This window comes from Jaculus jaculus, chromosome 4, assembly GCF_020740685.1.
Source record: "Jaculus jaculus isolate mJacJac1 chromosome 4, mJacJac1.mat.Y.cur, whole genome shotgun sequence".
Classification (NCBI taxonomy): Eukaryota; Metazoa; Chordata; class Mammalia; order Rodentia; family Dipodidae; genus Jaculus; species Jaculus jaculus.
This window is the reverse complement of record NC_059105.1, coordinates 124,386,407-124,403,233: the sequence shown is the minus strand read 5'-3', so window position 1 is coordinate 124,403,233 and position 16,827 is coordinate 124,386,407. Positions and strand designations below refer to the sequence as shown.

Genomic DNA, 16,827 nt, shown 5'->3' with positions numbered 1-16,827 from the left:
TTCATTTGTTAAAAGTCAATTCATTGAGTCCTAATGTGTAACAGCTTTTCAATCTGATATAATGAAGAGAATATGGTAGCTTCATAAATTTAAAATTTCCATTTTAGATAGTAAAATGGAGAATTCTAAATCCCACCCCATCTTACACTAAGTTGGACAGCATGACATTTTCACATATGTGTGCAAAGAAATCATGAGATGAAATGGGGTTTGCATGAGCTGTGTTAAAGATTAAGTCTGAAATAAGCTGTGGTATTTGGCAATTAGAACTGTGATTAGATGGCAATATTTTAGTGACTGGTCTAAATCTCAGCATGATATACCAATGTTTTGTAAAAATCAGCCTGAAACACTCTTGGAATAATAGCCAAGTCTATTCCTTTCATAATGGAATGTGAAATTGGAAAGGCTGGATAATTTATTTTTTAAAAGAATGTAAACTCAGGCCAAGTGTCTTTTGAGTAAATTAGTTAAGTGGAAGGTCTACTCATGCATTTGTATGCATTTGTTTCTTTTTTAATTCTTGGAATTAATGCCTTTAATTTTTTCTCTTTGTGGCCACTGCAAAATCATGTTTCAAAAAACTATACAAACCAATGCAAAAACATCTAGTTTTTTAATCAAAAGAAAATTCTAAATCTCATTGTAGTATCTAATGAAGTTGCTAGGAAAGGATTAGGCTTTTCTGTCTCAAAGACCATCTTGCCAAGAGAACACCTACCATCTGCCCAGCTAATCTTTGTATCTGTCACTGTAGGAGGTTGTAACTAAATTCATGTCTAATAGTAAGTTGTGAATATCATGTTTATCATACCATTCTTATTGGCAAAAATGCAAATGCAAAAATTTAAGCTTCATATTGTATAGCATGAGAACAAGGTAACAGAACAACTGAGCCCACCACAAGGTGGAAAGACCACAGAAAATTTTCCACATCATTGAGGTACGTGAAATTTGAATGAGTTTATTCAATATTTATTTACCCTTCTTAAGTATGAACATGGTAAATTATACAATTATTGGCTTTGCTTTTTAGAAATTCTAAATGTTTAGCAATTTATCTTAATACTGGATATCAGAAAGGCCTAACATAACCAACCCTCTTTTTACATACATAATTCAAAGGCAACAAAAACAAATGGGTCAGGCCTAGAAGTATATACTAACCATCTTAAACAAACCTGGACATGTAAAGACACAGTCAAAGAAGGAATACCAATTGACAGAACATAAGAATACAAAGACTGGCTAGAAAGTTAGGTGACTTTCCACAACTCCACAAATATTACTCTGCCACTTTAGAAGCTTGACCTCTCTCTCACCCTGCTAATTAGCATGTTCCCCTGTTAGTAATACACTCAGAACAGTGCCCAGGCTCTCCTACTTCCTCTTCGAGTAAAGAAAACCTACTCCAGCAAAATTTCTTATCTATTAAGCCATACTCCATAGCCAACTTCTACAAAGTGTAACCCTTAACTTGTACTGAGGGCGACTTCCCCCATCTTAAGCTTGTATACAGGTTAAAACTCTGGGCAGATTAAAAAAAATAAAACTTGCTTCAGTGTCAGTTTCCAGGACAAAGAAATGCACTGTACTTTAAACAAATTTCTCATGGGGTATAACAAATGCAAACAAACCCTGCAACACCATACCTTTCTTCCATGGACACTTCCTTCAGCTGCTGGTGTGGTTTAGTGCCTTCCATTTCTCTGATGCTCACTGCGTAGATCTTGGTAGTGTAGTCAATGGCCTTCTCTCTAGCAACATCACTGTCATAACCTTAAAAAACACGGGGATATTGGGGTATGAGTCGGTTTCCTGGGGCTCGAGAGGTGACAAGGGAGGAAGGAGCAATTAGTGTGAGACACAGGTAACTAGGTGGGGCTCACCTCCATCCTCGTCTATGTCTGTGTCTGACTCCTCACTGTCAACCAGCTTGCTCTCCTGGGTACCCACAAACTCCCTGGTCCAGATCATCAGTGCTGTGTCAGCGCCTCCTACTGTGAGCAGCACAGAGTCATTGTGCAGCCACCTCACGTTGGTGACATGTGCACTGTGACCCACGTACTTCTTGAATCTTGCATGCTGTCCCTGGAAATAAAGCCAGAAACTTGCAGTTACCAAAGCAGTGGCTCATTATTCCATCCTCCAAGCTATATTCTAGAATGTTTCCACTAGATGTCATAAAACAGTGCATTTAAAGAGGTATTTTTCTTTCCTTTTTTTTTTTTTTTTTTTTTTTTTTTTTTGGTTTTTCGAGGTAGGGTCTCACTCTAGCCCAGGCTGACCTGGGATTCAGTATGTAGTCTCAGGGTGGCCTTAAACTCACAGCGATCCTCCTACCTCTGTCTCCAGAATGTTGGGATTAAAGGCATACGCCACCATGCCCCGCTACTAAAGAAGCATTTATTTTTATTTTTATTTTTATTTTTATTTATTTGTTTGACAGAGAAAGGGAGAGAGAGAGAGAGAGAGAATGAATGAATGGGCGCTCCAGGGCCTCCAGCCACTGCAAACAAACTCCAGATGCATGCGCCCCCTTGTGCATCTGGCTAACGTGGGTGGATCCTGGGAAATCGAACCTGGGTCCTTTGGCTTTGCAGGCAAATGCCTTAACAGTTAAGCCATCCATCCAGCCCTCAAGAGGCAGTTTCTTTACATGTCACTAAAATGCATGAGGGTAGGGACTAGGTCTCCTTTCACAAGACCGTAGAAGGCTCATAAGAGACCTTTAACAGCTATTCGGAGGTGATGAATGTGATGCTTCTGGGAGCTAAAGAGATATTGTTTGTTCCTATGCAGTGAATATATCAGCTCTATAGGTCTTGACTCCTGATTGACAATCTGCTGCTGGGCACCGGAGATCAAATCTTCTCCCAGCCATCTCCCACAGTGGCTTTTACACCACAGCTTGGGAAATGACAGAAGAGCAAGCACAGCAGTTGTTACTGCCATGCACACTGGGAAGTATTTCTAACACAGAAAACACTCAACATGCTGATTTAAGAACAAAACCAGCCCCTTCCAAAAAATAAACCCAAAGAACTTAAACCCAGTCTACAAGTGATTACTGGAAGCTTTTCTAGTGGGGCGCCCAGGCCACACCATCATATTGCAAGAGGTGAGGGTAGAGGGCAGAATATGGCTCTGGCTGTCTCCAGAGCAGTCCTGACCATTGCTGGGAAGCCAAAGCTGGCACCAAGAAAAGCTTCCACCCTAGGCTCATTTTAGCTTGGCTGAAACAGCTCCAGTAGGGCCACATAAAGAGGTGGTTTTTCCACCCTCTCAGCAGCTCCAGGGATTGCCTTGCAACATGAGAAGCCACATAAACTCTGAGGTCAGCCGATGGCCACTGGCATGTCAGATGAAAACATTAGCACAAACTGGAAAACCTGAAACCAGCAAGGAAACAGGTGCAGGGATATTTGTGACTGAAATATTCCTGCTCCAGATCTCTGGGTCTGTTTGACCCCTCTCTGTCACTTAGGAGAACTGCCTACTCCTCAGTAGAGTTCTGAGAGTGGAAAGACTGGTGAAGCCAAGAGGCAGGGAGAATTTCCAGGAAGCCCTCTAGAGCCATATGTTTGCTGGCAAATAGGCAGAAAAAAAAAGAATTTATGAGTCCCTGTGTAACCATGTGAAACTCATGGAACTAGACAGTCTTGGTGCCCTACTGACCTTCCTGTGGAATCAGGAGCCTCCCCCAGTGGACATTCTGCAAGCTAGCTTCTATAGAGAAGGGAAAGTAAAGGACCCTGAAAAATGACTTACTAGTTCCTTAATAGTAAGAGGGAACACAGGTTTTCCAGATAGGATGGAAAAAATAACTCAAAAGAAAAAATTATGTTAAAGTAATCAGGTAAGTTGTAGAAAGAAAGAAGCACAGAGAAAATAGAGAAAAAATAATCAGAACCAACAGAACTATTTAACCAGGCCTAAATCCTTCCTGGAAAGGAAGACCTTGCTTATAGCCAGTGAGATGAGCTGCCATGCCAAACTGCATTTCTGGACTCACTACTTCACCACAACTCTCTTCTTTCATTGAATCAGAAAAGAGTGGGCGAGAAAGCCACAAGAACCATCACTGGAGCACTGGTTGTTCCCTAATTATTAAGATTTTGCTGGGATCTATACACTGTTTTTCCAGTTCACAGCATTCATTCCATGTGCAGTTTCTCTGTTTATTATAATGTTGATGTTGTAAGATGGAAACTTGAGACTTGAGAGCATGGAGAATTTGGCAAATGTCTGCAGCATGATGGCCTCTTAGTCTCTCCAGCTAGATGAGAAGAGAGGCTATGAAAAGCAGTTGGCTAGCTACGATATAGATGGTATCAAGAAGAGAATTTGATTTTCTGGACCAAGGGTTAAAGTAATCTCAAAGTGCTCTGCCAAAGTATAGAGTTTATCCTCTGAAGTCTGGGGACAAGGAAGTAATATACCTGCTGAAAATGCTTTAAATTGTAAGTGAATATAAGTGAGGATATGTTTACCATGGAAAGAAAAATGCTAGAAGATAAACCTAGTAACTAAAAGGGAAGAAGAATGGAAAAAATGGCCAAAAAGATACGTTATAGCAGATAACAAAAGGACTTGGAATTTTGGACAAAGTATTGTACAAAGTAACAAGAAGTTATGAAGTAACAAGAGTGCACAGGTATCACCAAGATGCGATGACATGGAGCTCAATTGACAGAACACAGCAGTAATATGGTATGTAAGTCTGTGTGAGCTGCTATACCACTACCAGACTGGGGTGAACTACGTAACAGAAATTTATTTCTCATAGGTTGGAGGTTGATTTAATCTTGGTAAAAGCCCTCTTCATACAAGGGCCTTTCCCATCTATGTGTTCACAGGGGTTTTCCTCAATGGGTGCTGCATGTATGAGTACACACACAGCAAGCATTTCCAGAGAGTGGGTGCTTACATACACATTCTCTTTCTTTCTTTCTAAAACATGGTCTCATGATGTAGCCCAGGCAGCCTCAAACTCATGCTCCTCTTGCATCAACCTTCTGAATGCTGGGATTACAGGTATATACCACCACATTATTCTCTGGTCTCTCTCAAATAAGAAAAGCAACTCTATTAGATCAAGGCCAACTCTCATGAACTCATTTAACCTTACTTCTGTAAAGCTCCCTATCTCCAAATGTAGAAACACTGAAGTTAGGGTTTCTACATATAAATCTGGAGGGAGGACACATTCACCTTATAACTATAAACTTTGTTGAACAGACCCAGAACACTTGGAGACTATAGAGCTAGAAATATTCATCAACACGGTATACATGTGCTGGCCAAGGAAAATGAGCTACAAAAAATATCAAAGAATGAGTTGGCTAGCTGGCATAGTGCTAGGAAGTGTTATTCAGCGTGCTAGGTGGGAAAATTCATCACCAGCTTTAACAGCTGCAGAGCAACATTTTAAGCTACATAACTGATTACCCATCAAAGATGTGTCTTCTGGTGTAATTGTGGTATGCTTGGTATGGGAGTAACCTAGTATATGGGTAAACAACTGTTCTCTGGTTGGATCTGAGATCTGCTCCATAGAAGAGAATATATGCCTAGTACAAAAAACCCAGCTAAAAACCTATGGTTGCAAAGGTCATAGACTTAGCAAGGAAGCCATTACTGTTGACTAATTAAATGGATGTGCTCATCAAATTTCCCTTTAGACATATTATGCTTATTCCCATAGATTTTAGTGCTAATAGAAAAAACATTTACATAAAACTTTTCATCTTTTTGTATAAACAGATGAAAAAAGTGCTCAGTATCATTTGTCATCACAGAAATGTACATGAAAAATATAACCAGAGGACTAGGCATATAGCTCAGGTGCATAGCACTTGCCTAGGTTCAATTCCCAGTAGCACAAAAATCAGCATTTAAAAATCATAATTATTACCACCTAGAAAAATAGCTACATCTCACATATCTGAAAATTCTGAGTGTTGGAAGCTAGATGATACAACCACTTTGGAAAAGGGTCTGACAGTTTCTTAAAGTGATAGTTTTCTTAAAAAATTCTGCAATGAAGGAGTTCTGCTTCTAAGTATTTACTGAAGAGAAAGAAATAATATGGTGATTTTTTTTTATAATTCTAAAATGGAAATTGTGTTCATCAATAAACAGCTGTTATGTCCGTACAGTGGACTTCCATTCAGCTATGAAAATGATTGGACTATTATCATATATAACAATATATGAATGAAAAAAAGCCAGATTAAAAATAGGATCCACTTAATGCTTCTATCTATTTTGAAGTTCTGAAACAAATCTATGTGAACACTGGGACACTTATTTTATTTGAAGGTGAGGTAGGGGGTGACGATAAGGAAGGAGCTTGAAGAAGCACCTTAGGTGATAATATACTTCCTGATAAGAGATTGGGCTATCTATTAGGTATATGAGCCTGTCAAATCTCAAACAGAAGCTATATATTTTTGTATTTCAACTACATAAATTTTACTTTAAAGACAACAAACAAATGCTGAGTGTTAGATGACATGTATGTCGAAATAATTATTATTATTAACATTATTATTGACTATAGTTACTAAGACATAGTTAGATCCCCAGAACTTCTTCATTTTATGACTAAAAGTCTGTATTCTTTGACCAATATTTCCCTATACCTGGCAAGTACTATTTTACTACTCTCTGCTTCTGTTGGTTTATTTGTTTGAAGCAGAATCTCACTCTGGCTCAGGCTGACCTGGAACTCACTCTGTAACCAGGCTGGCCTAAATTTACTGTGATTCTCTCACCTCAGCTTCCTGAGTACTGGGATGAAAGGCATGAGCCACCACACCTGTCCTACTCTTTCTCTGCTCCGGTGAATATAATTTTTGGGGTTCTACATATAAGTGAGTTAGGATAATATTTGCCTCTTTGTGTCTAGCATTTTTCACCTGAGCATGACACCTCCAGTTTCATCCATATTTTCACAAATGGAAAAATTTCCTTCTTTTATTGTGACTGAAAATATCTCATTGTAAATATATTCACTATAATTTTCTCATTTATTCACCAGGGTTTCCATGTTTTGTTTACTATAAATAATTCTGCAATGAACATGGGGTTGCAGATCTCTTTCTAAATACTGATTTTATTTCATTTACATAGATACTCAGAAATGTGTTTGCTGGACCACATAGCAGTTGTCTTTATAAATTTCTTATGAACCTGTTTTCCATAATGAGCATAATAATTTACATTCTCACCAACAGCATATAAGAGTACCTTATTCTCCAGATTCCCACAAACATTTGTTTCCTTGTCTTTTTGGTGACAGTCACCCTAACAAATGTGAAGTGATACCTCATAGTGGTTTAGATTGGAATTTCCCTGGTAAGCGAGTTTCCCATGTTTTTTTTTTCCATGTTCCCTGTTTCCCATGTCATGAATATGTCTGGAGAAATGTCTACTTAGGTCCTGTGTGTGTGTGTGTGTGTGTGTGTGTGTGTTTCTGCACAGTCCTGGGATTGAGCCCAGTGCCTTACATATGCCAGGCAGGTACTCTATCATTCAGCTACAACCATAGATCTATTATTATTGGTTTCTGGCTGTAATATGAGTTCCTTATATGGTTTGGATAATAACCTTTCATCATATACTGCAAAGATTTTCTTCCATTTTGGAGGTTGATTGTTTCCATTTTTGTGCATAGTATTTTTAGTTGAACGTAGTCCTACCTGTGTTTTTTTTTTTTTTGCCCATTTTTTGTTTGTGTGTTTAGCGCAATATCTAAGAAAATATTGCCAATGGGCTGGAGAGATGGCTTAGTGGTTTAGCGATTGCCTGTGAAGCCTAAGGACCCCGGTTCGAGGCTCGGTTCCCCAGGTCCCACGTTAGCCAGATGCACAAGGGGGCGCACACGTCTGGAGTTCGTTTGCAGAGGCTGGAAGCCCTGGCGCGCCCATTCTCTCTCTCTCCCTTTATCTGTCTTTCTCTCTGTCTGTCACTCTCAAATAAATAAAAAATATATATATATATTGCCAAGATCAATGTAAACTTCTAGAAATTTTATAGTTTTAGGCGTTACATGGGTACTGGGGAATCAAACCTTGGTCTTTTGGCTTTGCCAGCAAGTGCCTTAACCACTAAGTCATCTCTTCAGCCCAAGTCTTAGACTTTTAGAAATCCTCATTGAGTTAATTTTTGTATATTGTGTAGATAGGTCTAGTTTCATTCTTTTGCATATAGATATTCAATTTCTCTAACACTACTTATTGAAAACACTGTCCTTTCCCCACTGTGAACTATTATGTCTCTGTCAATGATAAGTTGATTATATATTCAACGATTAATTTCTGGGTTCTTTACTCAGCTTTACTGCCTAATCTACTTAAGTAATTGCCACACTATTATATGTTGTTTTGATGCTAATTTTATAATATAATTTAAAATCAGAAAATATGATACTTTCAGCTTTGTTTCTCTTTTTTAAGACTAGTTGCTAATTTTGCAAAGCTTTAGGGCTTTGATGGTTCTATATGAATTTCAGGATTTTCAGTTTCTATGGAAATTGAAATGTTGAAAGGGCTAGCATCAAATATGTAGGCTACTTTAGATAATGCAGAAATTTTAACAATATTATTTCTTCCAATAAATAATCATAATATGTCTATTTGTATCTTCTTCAGTTTCTCTCATCAGTGTCTTATTGATATCCTCCTTGATTAAATTTATTATTAAGTATTTTATTCTTTGTAATGCTATTATAAAATTATTTTCTTTTTTGAATAATTTATTGTTAGTGCATAGCTATGAACTGATGAGCTGGCCATGGTGGCACATGCATGTAATCCCAGAACTTGAGAAGCTGAGTCAGAGAATCTTGAATTCTCGGCCAGCCTGAGCTACATGACAAGACCTGTCTCATCAAATCCAAAAGTCTTGAATTTAGCTCTTGCCTCCCATGTGCAAGGCCTGTGTCCAATCTACTGCACTGTAACACAAAAGCAACTGACTGTGTGCATGTTCATTTTGTATTCTAAAACTTTACTGAATTTTTCATTTCAAAGAGGTGTTTTTTTGTTTGTTTGTTTAGGTTCCATTGTAAGATTTTTCAAACAAAATTTTTTTGTTTTGCTTACCTCTTTTATATAAAATATGAAATTATCTGCAAAAAGACATGATTTCAATTCTTCCTATCTAATTTGGATGTTTTAAGTTTCTTTTTTTTTTTTTGTTAAACTAGTAAGGTTAGGACTTTCAGAATTATGTAGGTAAGTCTGGGCATTTGTATCTTATTTCTGATCACAAAGGAAAAATGTTCATCTTTATCACTGAGAAATATGAAAGTGATAGGCTTATCACTTATGGCTGTTATTATGTTGAGGCACATTACAACTATGCCTATCTTATTGAGAGTTTTTAATTATGAAAGATTTGGATGTTAGTTCTTTTTACATCTATTGAGGTGATCACATGCTTTTAATCCTTCATTTTGTTAATGGGATATATCATATTTGTTGCTTTGCATATGTTGAATCATCCTTGTATTCCAGGCATAAGCCACTTAAAGGGTTTATTTTTTTAATTTTTTTGTTTATTTTTATTTATTTGTGAGTGACAGAGAGAGAAAGAGTGAGAGACAGAGAGAGAGAATGGGCATGCCAGGGCTTCCAGCCGCTGTAAACAAACTCCAGACCCATGCGCCCCCTTGTGCATCTGGCTAACATGGGTCCTGGGGAATCGAGCCTCGAACCGGGGTCCTTAGGCTTCACAGGCAAGCACTTAACCACTAAGCCATCTCTCCAGCCCTATTTTTTGTTTTTTCAGGTAGGGTCTCACCCTAGCCCAGGCTGACCTGGAATTCACTATGTAGTCTCAGGGTGGCCTTGTAATCACAGCAATCCTCCTACCTCTGCCTCCTGAGGAGTGCTGGGATTAAAGGCATGAGCCACCATACCTGGTTTATGCATCACCCTTATAAAGTACAGTTGATTTGTTTGTTAAGTATTTTGTTGAAGATTTGTCATTGAGGATATTGATCTGTAATTAATTATCCTTTCTTTTAATATCCTTATATGGCTTTAGTGTAGGTATTCTAAAGAGAGATACTTATACCCCTCTGTTAGGTACTCTGTAAGGAACTTGGGGATTTTTCTTGGTATCTTATTCTGGGTGAAGCATGCTGAAATGTGGTGCTAGCTAGAAGAGCAACTTATTTTTTAGGAGGAGTTTAAGACTATTCTGACAACTTGTCAGACCACCTTGCAGGGGAGACTGGAGCCAATGATTAGTCAATGATGGATGGGACCACACTTAACCAGCAGTGCTTGCTTAACCATGAATATAGTTGGGTTTGATGACCACTAAAGGCTTTTCAAGGAGAATTTGTATGCCATGAGAATTTTATTCAAAATTAGTCACTCCAAAATGTCATCAGGGAGGTTTTCACATAGCATAAGTAGTATAAATAATGCTACTAATTACTCATTTCTTCAAAATTTTAGAAATCCACTTAGATACAAAAGATAGATTTGGGAAAACTAATGAGACTGAACAGGTACAATAAACATTAACTATTACCTTGACAGGATATGAAAAAAGCTTAACAAAACCAAAGTCATCTCCAGTGGCTAAAAGGGTGCAGTCTTTGGTAAGACTGGCAGCATTGACATCAGTCACATCACTGTGTGCTGGCCAGATCCCTTCACAGGTAGGCCCCAGGACACAGGTCCATGTGTCCCATTCTATCTTCTCAATCTACAAAAGAAGGAAAGAACATTTAGTTTCTTCTAGCTTTATTTAAGTGAAATAATTCTCAACCCAATGGTTCTAACTGCCAATTTTGCCAACATTGAGCACTAGTGCTGTGTTCTGAGATGCTACAGGTCAAGTTACCTTTATTAGTGATGTCACTGTTTTTAGATAGAGTCTCGTTGCATAGCCAAGACTGGTCTGGAACTCTCTATGTAGTCCGGTCTGTCCTCCAACTCTCATCAATCCTCCTAAATTAACCTCTCAAGTACTGGGATTACAGGCATGGGCCACGATGCTCACTACCTAAGTTGTGTTTTTGTAGTTACATTTCTTAACAGTCAAAAACTACAGTCAGATAGCCAAATATATATTTCATAGACTGAAGGCACACTTTAGAATTGTTTAAACCTGACTATAATAAAAGTTTTTATTTTTATCTTAGCTAGATATTTATTACTAAATAAGTCACAGCTAGATTAGGTTTTCTCAAGTCCAGGGATCATCTTATGCTCAGATGTTTAGTAGCATCTCTAGGCTCCACCCACGGGATGCCAGTACCATACTCTTGTCTATACTACATGTTCCTGGGGACAAAGTGCTTCTGACTGAGAAGCACTGAGCTAGATCCATCAATGGGATGGTCATTAGCAAAATAAGTTACAGATATAATTTTTAAAGAACTGTTTTCTTGGAAGAGAAAGTAATAAAAGCTGCAGCTAGTTTAATATCCTTTATGCTCTAGAGACACCCTTAAGAATGTGAAGATCTGCTCACACTGTATTGTTATGAACATATTCTATATGACTGCTTTGTCTGAAATTCACAGCTAGATGTTTCTGTCGTTTGTTAAATAGCAAGAAACAGCAACAATGGCTCTAAGTATTAAGCATTCTCAAGGGATCTTATTTCATTTATTTCCATTCAAGATCTATTGTATCTAATGATCTAATGTATCAGTACTTCTACTGATACATTACAGTTTTCTTTAGATGAGCATTTAAAAACACTATCTAAAAGAATATTAAAACATTTGAGAATCATAACTAAAGTTAAAGCCTTGCTTGATGGACTGAAAACTGTTTTGCACATTGATAGAACTTTGCTTGCAGTACTGCCCTTTCTGCTGGATAAAGATGTAGCCAGCCAGGGCTTTAGTCCTTGTGTGGTAAGCTCCTATACACTTTTCTGTCACTCAAATTTGTCCTCACTGAACATTGTTTCAGTTGAACACACATGAAAATGGAAGCAAAAAACTGTGACTGGTCCAGTGATTTGGAGGGCCACCACCAGGGACATAGACAGAAGTCACTCAGGTGGTCATCCAGCAATCACTTCCATTTGCTGAGACAGGAGTAGAGTCATCCAGCCCCTCATGATGTCCTACATTGAGCTACATAGGGAGAGAAGCAGGCAACCTTTTCCTGTGGGTCAGCAGGAAGGCTCTCCAGCCACTGACCCTTCCAGGTTTCGGGTTCCATATCCTGAGGCCTCAACAGGTGGGCAGATGAGTAGGCTGGTGTCGCTCACTCTGCAGACTCTCCAGAGGAAGCACATGCTCAAACTTGTTAGAAATGGCAGATATTTCACTTAAGGTATTACACTCAGATTGGCTTTAGTAACCCATAAAACTCTTATCTCTCTCTTAAATAAATTATATATATATATATAATATATAGTATATTATACATTATATATAAATTATATATATAAATTATATTTATATAATATATATATATTATAATATATATATGTATTTTGGTTTTTCAAAGTAGGGTCTTGCTCTAGCCTAGGCTGACCTGGAATACACTATTAGTCTCAGGCTGGCCTCCGATTCAATGGTGATCCTCCTATGTCTGCCTCCCCAGAAAAGGCATGTGACACCACGACCAACAAAAGAAAATATTAAAAAAGTCATGTTTGAAACAGATCTGTACCAGATGACGTGGTGCATGGAAAATGTAGGCTATAGCATCCAAATAGTTTGCTCATTGTCTCCTGGCAAGCAAAATTGAGCAGAACCCTGCCTTCCCATTGCTATGTCAGTGAAAATTTGTGTCCCTGGGAATTAGAAAACCAGACTAAGCAATGGTTCAGATTGGAGAAATTATCAAGCCTAATGGTAAATCAAATGCAACCTGTGTTCATAATTAAGGTTGATACATTGACAAATACATACATATATATATATATGCATATATATATATACACACACACACATACATGTATATATATGCGTATGTACATATATATATATATATTTTTTTTTTTCAGTTTTTCAAGGTAGGGTCTCACTCTAGCTCAGGCTGACATGGTACTCACTATGTAGTCTCAGGGTGGCCTCAAACTCATGGCACTCCTCCTACCTTTGCTTTCTGAGTGCTGGAATTAAAGGCATACACCACCATGCCTGGCTCTAAAATGTGCATTTTAAGCCATCACAAGATACTTTTCAAAAAGTTTTGTGTATGACTGTTACCTCTGAAAGTCTTATTGTATGCCTTTTGCCCCTTGGAGCTTCAAAAAACAGTTGTTCTTTGGCACCTGAATTAACTTGCAATAGTTTTCCTGTTATGATAGAATGAAGGAGAAAGATGATTAAACTGTGCATTTATCATTTTATTATAAATTATTAAGCATGGTTGCCACTATTTTGATTCATTTTTAATCAGTTTTATATACTAAGTAAATACATGTTCCATTCATCAGAAAATCACATAGTATGGTGTAATTGCTCAAACTGTAATTTTCAAAATATGAACCTCAAAAATTTGACCTTGAACATTCTTCAAGTTACAGAAGAATCAAGCTTAGCATTTTACTTTGTTATACCGCAAAAGTAGCTATGATTTTCCAAAGCCTGACACAATCAGGTTTTGGTCTTGTACCTTGCCAGAACCTAGCATGCAGGTGAGGTAAAAGCTATCTGCCAGGCAAGAATCTGCCCATAGAAACCAAGTTCTGGTTGTGAGCACAGCATTTACTCATGTTCAAATTTGTCTTTAAAGTTAGGAACAAAAATGCTCATTCCCTCCTAACCCTGTCTTGTTTAAAAATTGCAAAAGAAATTTCTTAAGCAAAGTGTTGAGCAGTCTTTTAGTCTAATATAAAAACTATTTTCTTAGATACATTTTGGCTGAAGCTGGAAAAGATTAGATTTATTCATTCTCCCCTTAGAAAGGCAACAACAATCCTTTATGACCTGAAAATTCAAAAGACTCAAATGAGATAGTCTACTATTTTTGAGCATTTTTTTAATCATGGAAAATTTCAAATAGATATGTACATGAGAATGGTATAATGAACCTCAATGTGCCACAGTCCAGCTTCAACAGCTGTCTGTAGACCACCAGACACTGTGACATCTGTAAGTAATTCACATAAAATAGCATTTCCCCACTTGTTTTCACTATAACTATGTATCTAGTAGTCTTGAAATTTTTTTTTTGGGAAACAAAAACATACCCAAAAACGTCTCTATGGTTTATATATCATACTTCAACATTTACTACTTGCGCCAGATACCTTAAGGATGTCTAGCTGAACATTTTTAATTGTTAAACTAAAAACAAGGTTTCTAAGTTGATAAATCATCACATAACTGACAGCAGGACTGCCTTGACTAAGGAGCTAGAGCCGCTGAAGCAGATAAGCTCTGGTGATGCTTTGGAAAAACATACCCAAAGGGGAATAGAATGATGGGATTGAAATGATCTTTGTTTAGCACTAGAAAAGAGCAAGGAACTTTACTAATGAACTAAATACATCTGCAAAGTAATTATATAACTAGCACTTTCCAAAGTGATTACAAAGCATGTGGAAAAATGGTTTATGCATTCTTCTTCACCAAAGACTAGTGGGAACTTCTCTCTGGAGTCCATAACCATCCATAGGATTCTGACTTGGCTTTCAGTACCAGGTATGATTTCTCTCCCACTCAGCAGAATTCTTATCCAGAGAGCTATTAGTTACCTACATGGGCTGTGTTCCACTGCTGCACAGGTGTGTACTTCATGCCCAGCAGGTTGATTTTATAGCTTGCAGGATCCCCTCTTCGCTCATGCTGTTGGTGGCCATTATTCCCCTAGCACCTTGTGTAGCACTTTCTAGCACTATGAGAGCTAGTCAGCAGGGAGCTGAATTCTTTCTAAGTTCCAGCATGGACTGCCAATGTCCTGTGGCCACAGTTTGTGGTGTCTTCAGCAATAGGGTCTTACCATTTAGCTCTGGTGGGTAACCAAGTGCTTTGGCAAAAGTCTGCATTGTGGGGACACTCAAAACTCATCAAAGCAGAAATTCAGAGATTGCAGAGGACTCAACCCTAAAGCAGACTTACAACACACCTGCCAAGGCTCAGGAAACATGGCAGAAGAGGGGGATGAAAAAATTATAAGGGCCCCAGGGTAGGAAGGAGTATCCTGTGGCATTGTTCTCCCCTCCAAAGAAGACTGACTGCTGCATTCATAACCCCATGATGAATACCAATGACCCCACTGAGGAGATCTCTCAGTGGAATGGGGTAGAAAAGGGGAATATAATAGGATAGCACAAGAGGAATGGGACCAGCACAGGATTTGTTCATACAGTAAAGTTCATAATTAATTAAAAAATTAGATATATTTTGGTTTTTCTAGTTAGGGTCTCGCTCTATCCCAGACTGACCTGGAATTCGCAATGAAGTCTCAGGGTAGCCTCAAACTCATGGCAATCCTCCTACCTCTGCCTCCCAAGTGCTGGGATTAAAGGCGTGTGTCACCATGCCTGGCTTAAAATACTTTTTGGAAAACAAAGACAATTCCAAAAATGAAGAAAGAGAAGGGTTTAGGGAGACAACTTCTTTTAATGTTTTTTTTTTTTTTTTTTATGAGAGAGAGAGGGAAAGAGACAAGGAGAGAGAGGGAAGGAGGGAGGAAAAGAGACAGAATTGGTGTGCCAGGGCCCCTAGCCACTGCAATTGAATGCCAGATGTGTGTACTACCTTGTATGCAAGTGTGACCTTGCACTGTGTCACCTTGTGCACCTGGCTTACATGGGATCTGGAAAGTTGAACATGGTTCCTTAGGCTTTACAGGCCATCCCTCCAGCCTGAAGACAACTTTTGAATATGGCTTTTTTATGAGGCAGGTTTTCTCTCTAGTCCAGGCCAACCTGAAACTCACTTTGGTTCCAGACTGGCCTTACTAACAGTGATTCTTCTACTTCTGCCTCCCAAGTGCTGGAATTAAAGACATGCACCACCACTCCCAGCTTTGGCTAACTTTTAATGAATTTTTGGTCATATGATACTAAAAGAACTCAGAAGATTATAATTCTCAGATGATTCTGACCACTACTTTACACTCAACTTTTCCTGATCATAACACTTAAACCCCAAACTTCCAAAATAGTTCTGTGAGATACTTTATGATTGCTGGAATATTAGAGGCTCTTGGCAGAGAGACAGGCACTGTGCTACAGGTACCTGTGGTTACTTAAGTAAGCAGTGGCCCTTCCCTGAAAGCTGCTTCTTCTGAAGTCTGGGTCCCACAGTCACGTGCCACATTTGAAGCACATGCTTATTCAGAAGGGCCCAGGCCCAGACTGAGCTGGGATGGGATGTGAACTGTAAAGCTTAGCGTGGCATCTGGGGGCAGCTGAGACTACACTGAGCAAGTGAATTTGAGAAAGCCTATGTATGCAAGTGGAGAACAAAGTCAGATACTAGATCCAGGGGAGCGGTGGATGTGGCTCAGCTGTTATTAAGCAGGAAAGGAAGAGCTCTTGGAGTCTATAAGACATTCTAGATCTATCCAATTACTTATCCTTCAATAATTATTTTAAAATTTAAACTAGTTTGAGTTTCTGTTCTTTACAAAACAGGATGTGAATCTTTTTCTAAAGAAAAGTATTTTTGTGTTTAGGAAGGCATAATTATGGGTATGTCTTTCTTTCCCCTTAAATTTTCTTTACTGCAGTTATTATACTGTTTTTTTTTTATTCCTCTAAAGCATAGAGAAAATATGTAGGTCACTACTCTTTTCTCCCTCTACCTGCTATGTGTTCTCATATTCATTTTCTATTATTACCCTCCCTCCCCCTTTCTCTCTGTCTCCCTCTCTCTTACTT

General features: G+C 38.4%; 1 protein-coding gene across 7 annotated transcripts in view; it reads right to left on the bottom strand.

The window, feature by feature from the left end:
* The window catches only part of Eml6 (EMAP like 6), a 460,853-nt gene that overhangs the window by 44,383 nt on the left and 399,643 nt on the right, over positions 1-16,827 (bottom strand). For all 7 annotated transcript variants that reach the window (XM_045147997.1, XM_045147999.1, XM_045147998.1 and 4 more), the window contains exons 24-27: positions 13,202-13,290; positions 10,552-10,728; positions 1,890-2,091; positions 1,653-1,779 (exon numbers count right to left, since the gene is read on the bottom strand). In XM_045147997.1, coding sequence (XP_045003932.1) covers positions 1,653-1,779; positions 1,890-2,091; positions 10,552-10,728; positions 13,202-13,290 — 595 coding nt within the window. The remainder of the gene's footprint in view (positions 1-1,652; positions 1,780-1,889; positions 2,092-10,551; positions 10,729-13,201; positions 13,291-16,827) is intronic.